The sequence below is a fragment of the Platalea leucorodia genome (assembly GCF_965183815.1).
Source record: "Platalea leucorodia genome assembly, contig: HAP1_HAP1_SCAFFOLD_24, whole genome shotgun sequence".
NCBI lineage: Eukaryota > Metazoa > Chordata > Aves > Pelecaniformes > Threskiornithidae > Platalea > Platalea leucorodia.
This window is the reverse complement of record NW_028121458.1, coordinates 1,027,477-1,033,476: the sequence shown is the minus strand read 5'-3', so window position 1 is coordinate 1,033,476 and position 6,000 is coordinate 1,027,477. Positions and strand designations below refer to the sequence as shown.

At 53.5% G+C, this 6,000-nt stretch overlaps 1 protein-coding gene across 1 annotated transcript in view; it reads left to right on the top strand.

Moving 5' to 3' along the window:
- Positions 1-553: 553 nt before the first annotated feature.
- LOC309603188 (olfactory receptor 14J1-like) overlaps positions 554-6,000 on the top strand; it is a gene marked incomplete at both ends in the record, with an annotated part of 29,228 nt that continues 23,781 nt past the window's right edge. Inside the window, one exon of the mRNA XM_082338096.1 lies at positions 554-847. Within this exon, the coding sequence (XP_082194222.1) occupies positions 554-847 (294 nt within the window). The remainder of the gene's footprint in view (positions 848-6,000) is intronic.

The window sequence follows — 6,000 nt, the reverse complement described above, 5'->3', positions numbered from 1 at the left end:
GAGCACCCGATCTGCCCATGCCAATCAGCATCCTTGTCCTGTCCTCTTCCTCACACTCTGCAGAGCTGTGCTGGAAAGGAGAGGTGTTTTGAACTCTGCACATGGAACAGGACCCCTCTGCTCCCAGGACAGGCCAGTGTCTTTTCCAGAGCAACCTCTGTGACGAGACACATTTGCTGCACCTCATTTCCACCTTCCTCTGGGGAAGAAAGCGTCCTTCTGGGCTTTTTGCCCTCTGCTCTAGTGCAGCACAGGGAACTCCTCCCCAGGAAGCCTCCCTCCAAACACCCTGGGCTGTTGCTGCCTCCATGGGTCATTGCTGGAAAGCAGGGCTGACCCTTCAGGAGCCCCTGGGGAGAGGGCACGGCTCTGCACAGCACACTCAGCCAGCACAAACCAGAGCTGAAGCCTCCGAGCTGCATAACAGTCCTGCACAAGAAGGAAAGGCGCCCTTAGGTATTGCACAATGAATGAATGAAATTTTGCTCCAAGAAGCTTCTCTGAATTTTTCTCTTTTCTCTCCCTTGGCAGTTTCCATGCCCAGAAGCGGCAAATGTCCAATGGCAGCTCCACGAACGAGTTTCTTCTCCTGGCATTCGCAGACACACGGGAGCTACAGCTCTTGCACTTCTGCCTCTTCCTGGCCATCTACCTGGCTGCCTTCCTGGGCAACGGCCTCATCATCACCGCCATAGCCTGTGACCACCACCTCCACACCCCCATGTACTTCTTCCTCCTCAACCTCTCCCTCATAGACCTGGGCTCCATCTCCACCATTCTCCCCAAAGCCATGGCCAATTCCCTGTGGGACACCAGGGCCATCACCTACTTGGGATGTGCTGCACAGGTCTTTTTCTTTCTCTTCTTCATTGGAGGAGAATACTGTCTTCTCACTGTCACGGCCTACGACCGCTACATGGCCATCTGCAAACCCCTGCACTACGGGACCCTGCTGGGCAGCAGAGCTTGTGTCCACATGGCAGCAGCTGCCTGGGGCACTGGGTTTCTCAATGCCCTCTTGCACACTGCCAATACATTTTCCCTACCCCTCTGCCAAGGCAATGTCCTGGACCAGTTCTTCTGTGAAGTGCCCCAGATCCTCAAGCTCTCCTGCTCAGACGCCTACCTCAGGGAAGTGGGGCTTCTTGTGGTCACTGCCTGTTTAGCCTTTGGGTGTTTTGTTTTCCTTGTGGTGTCCTATGTGCAGATATTCAGGGCTGTGCTGAGGATCCCCTCTGATCAGGGACGGCACAAAGCCTTTTCCACGTGCCTCCCTCACCTGGCTGTGGTCTCCCTGTTTGTCAGCACTGCCATGTTTGCTTACCTGAAGCCTCCCTCCATCTCCTCCCCATCCCTGGACCTAGTGGTGACAGTGCTGTACACTGTGGTGCCTCCAGCAGTGAACCCCCTCATCTACAGCATGAGGAACCAGGAGCTCAAGGATGCCCTATGGAAACTGGCCCAATGGATGCTGTTTCACAGACAATAACCTGCCTTCCCTTCTCTGCACATTTCCCAGAGTCTTTCTTAGGCCAGGAGTCTGTTTTCTTCTCTCATGATAATCCTGCTTATAGATAATTTTCTGGGCTTATACTACTTGTCTTGAGGCTTGATCTTGTTGTGTCTGACTCTTGCACAACACTGTGTCAGATGTGGCATGCCCAAGAGCAGCTCTTCAATAAAACAGAATCTCCCAGGTCCAGTGCCTGAAGGCTGCGCTCTTCCTCCAAAGGTATTTCCAAGAAAATGTCCAAGGAATTGTTTTTTTGAAGAGTCTGATCTCCTTTTGTTCTCAGTGTTTTGGGAGTTAAGCTCATGGTACTATTGGGTTCCACTGGACCTAATGTTCTGGATTTAAAAGCTCTCTTCTTGGTGTTCAACGGGAGGGGAGATGGCCCATGAGCTCCCTTTCTCTCCTCAGGTTTCTTCATGTATGACAGGAGTGATGGCATATACCAGACTCTCTGGAAATGAATCTGGAGGGGTGAGGAGAGGAGAGGATGGGGACTCCCCACATGCCCTGGGGTTGCAATGAATGGAGGCTCAGAAGGTCAAAGGCCCTCAGATGTGAACTCCCCCAAAAGCAAAACATGAAGCTATTGAAGCTGTTGAAGTGTCTAGAGGAGAAGTCTTACGAGGAGCAGCTGAGGGAGCTGGGGTTGTTTAGTCTGGAGAAGAGGAGGCTGAGGGGAGACCTTATTGCTCTCTACAACTACCTGAAAGGAGGTTGTAGCGAGGTGGGGGTCGGTCTCTTCTCCCAGGTAACAAGTGATAGGACGAGAGGAAATGGGCTCAAGTTGTGCCAGGGGAGATTTAGATTAGATATTAGGAAAAATTTCTTCCCAGAGAGAGTGGGTAGGCATTGGAACACATTGCCCAGGGAAGTGGTACAATCATGGTCCCTGGAAGTATTCAAAAATCGTGTGGATGTGGTGCTTGGGGACAGGGCTTAAAGGTGGACCAGGCAGTTAGGTTATGAGGTTGGACTCGATGATCTCTGAGGTCCTTTCCCACCTTAACGATTCTATGATTCTATGATTAAACTGAGGTATGCAAAACAAGGACTCTGCCATGGGAGTCAGTAGGAGCGCAGCAGGCAGAAGGAAGGGAGAGTGGAGAGATGCAGGAGCTGCCTGATGAGCCCCAGGACTCTCATGCTGTCCTGGGGAGTGGGGCTGGTGGGAGCAGAGGAGGGGGAAATTCAGTCAGGACTGAGCATCACCTACAATATGAATTCAGGAGAGCCGGAGAGTGCCTGGCCTCTGTTTCCTCATGCTCTTGGAGCCAGCACCAGCCTTGGGGCTGATGGGGAGCCTGAACCCCCTCCACTCTGCCCCCCAGGAGCTGCTGTGCCCTTCAGAGGGGCTGGGGCTGTGGGGTGAGTGCCCAGAGCTCTGCAGCACCCTATGGTGGGCACTGCCATGGGGCCAGCCCAGACTGGGCTGCTCTGCTGGGCTGGGAGAGGGCAGAGGAGGTGGGGAGAGCTGGGGAGGGGCTGGTCTGGGCTGGGAAGTGCCCGGGAGAGGAAAGCCCCAGTGTAGAGCTAATCTGTGTGAGTGTGCAGGGTGGGGGCCCCCAGCAGGGTGCTGACAGTGCAGAGTCAGGCATCATGGTGAAGGAGGCAAGGCACCAAAGGTGCAGAAGACACAGGCCAGGTCTGTGTCATGTTCTCTGGACATCCTGGGGAAGCTGCCCTGGGAAAACTGTCCCAGATCAGTGCCACACACCGGCCATGTCCATCTCTGTTCATACACCCCAGCCCTGAGAAGGGACGTTTCCTGCATGGTCAGCCCCATCCTCCTCCGGGGCTCAGTGATGCCCAACTCCACCACCAGTATTAAGAAAAAGGGAACCAGTTTCCTACTGACATTTATTGCACACAAGCCCCATAGCTCTTGCCACAGCTGCTCTCTCAGCCAAGCCAGTTCCCGGACAGATGCAGCTTGAACAGGTGCTCATGGCCTTGTCTCAACAAATATTGAATATCTCCATTGATTGAGATCCCACCAGCTGGCCTGGGTTCTTGCTCCTGTGTTTTGTTCTGAACGATTTCTCAAGAACCCATCTCTCTCAGCCTCTCCTTGTCCAGAATGTGCTCCAGGTCCCAGCCACCCTTCTGGCCTCTGCAGGACTTGCTCCAGTCTGTCAGGGTCTTTCTTGTGCTGGGAAGCCCCATGCTGGATGCAGCAGTCCTGATGTGGTGGTCCTGTAGAGGGCTAGCCTGGCCAGCAGCCAGACACCCACCCAGCTGCTCACTCACTCCCCTGCCTCAACAAGACAAAGGGAGAAAATAAGATGGAATAACTCATGGGTCAAGATAAACTAAAGGAGATCAGTTACTGAATACCACCATGGGCAAAGACCCGTTGACTTGGGGAAGATCAAATTCATTTGTTGCCAATTATGAAGATATTTGGATTGTGAGAAGCAATGACAAAAATATTAAAGACCATTCCCCTCACACTTTCTCCCAGGCTCAAATTACTCCATTGTTCCCAGTTCTTCTACCTACCCCAACACCACAAGGAGCAGGGGGGATGGTGCAGAGGGGGTTAACAGTCACTACAGAACATCGCTGCTGCTCCTTCCTTCTCATACTTCTCCCATGCTCCTGCTTAGGTCCTCTCCATGGGATCCCACTGTATTTGCAGTCAAGGCTAGGTGTTGTTCCTTTCTTTCTCTCTTACTTTTCTCCTTCAAACTCACAGAATCATGGAAATGTTGAGATTGGAAGGGACCTCTGGAGATCATCTAGTTCAACCCCCGAGCCGAGGCAGGGTCAGCTAGAGCAGGTTGCTGAGCACCTTGTCTAGCTGGGTTGGGAACATCTCTATGGATGGAGACTCCACAACCTCTCTGGGAAACCTATTACAGTGTTTGACCACCCTCACAGTCCAAAAGTGCTTTCTTGGGTTCAGATGGCATTTCATGTGTTTTTAGCTGTGTCCATCACCCCTTGTCTTGTCACTGGGAACTACTGCGAAGAGTTTGGCTCCCTGGTCTTCATGCCCTCCCATCAGGTATTTATACACATTAACAAGATCCCTCTGAGCCTTTTCTTCTCCAGACTGAACAGTCCCACATCTCTCAGCATTTCCTCCTATGACAGATGCTGCAGTCCCTTAAAACAGCTTTATGGGCCTTTGCTGGACTTGCTTTTGTAGGTCAACAACTTTATTGTAGTGAGGAGCCCAGCACTGGACACAGCACTCCAGATGGGGCCTCGCCAGTGCTGAGTGGAGGGCAAGGGTCACCTCCCTCCATCTGCCAGCAAGGCTTTTCCTAATGCAGCCTAGGAGGCTGTTGGCCTTTGCCGCAAGGGTTCAGTTCAGATCCTGCTCAGCTGCTTCTCCCCTGGGATGCCAAGGTCCTTCTCTGCAGAGCTGCTTTCTGTCCAGTCAGCCCTCAGCATGATGTCCACAGTGTGGCTGGATCACAGGCTGTCCTCCCCCAGGGACTTTCTCAGCAGCACCTTGTCCTTCCTGCAGATCAGCTCCACCTCTGGCACAGGCCCCACGGTGCTGCAGAGTCACCTGGCACAGCAAAGCCCTCTCCTGCCAGGGCTGCACAGCCCAGGCCTCTTGCTCTCTGCCCTTGGGGACTGCAGCTTTTGCTCTCCGTGGGGGAACCTCATCCATCATTATGGCACCACCTGCCACCCACTCCAGCATGCCTCTGCTGGGAAGCCAAGCCTTGCCACACACGGGCTCCCATCTCTGGGGACCAGGTTTCCATGTGACAAGTCTGCCCTTGGCCCTGGTGCCACGTCTGAGGTGCTGCAGCCCAAACGGGCACCAAAGCCCACAGCCTGGGGCACAGAGAGCAGGAGCCCCGTGTGCCATCACGGAGCTGTGACATCAGGGGAATAAGAGGTGAGGTGGGGAAGGACAGCTCCCATGGCTTTTGTGGTTGCTGGCGATACAGCGTCTTGAGGAGAGACTGAGAGGGGAGATGAGAAGTGGGGGATGCCTTGTGTGATATAACACATCTCAGATATATGGAGGGTCTCTATGCTGAATCCTGAAGAGTTCCAAAGGTGGAGATAAGAGCAACACTCCTCCTAGTCCATTTTATTTTTCTTAAGTCTCGGCCTAAAGCTGCCAAGAGGCACTTCGTGGCTGTTGCCTCTCTCATACCATCAGCCACCGCAGAAGTGAGCTTGGATCTGTCACCTCTCCAGGTGGGTGTAAGCTCTTATTAGGTTGCCCCATGCCTCCACTTCAGCAGGCTAGAGAGGCCCAGCTCCCTCAGACTCTCCTCACACCTCCTGCTTTAGGCTCCTCAATCCATCTTGGCAGACCTCCTCTGGGCCCTCTCCAGTCTCTCCACTTTCCTTTTGAAATGCAAAGCCCACGGGCTCCTATGGCAGCCATCATGACTCGCAGGCCCTTCTCCTCAGGGCACTCCCTATCTGGTGTGGTCACTGCCCATGCTGCTGCATGCAGTTGTTCTCCAGCTTTTCCTTCCAAACCTTCAGGTTTCTCTTGGCCAAATCCCCAG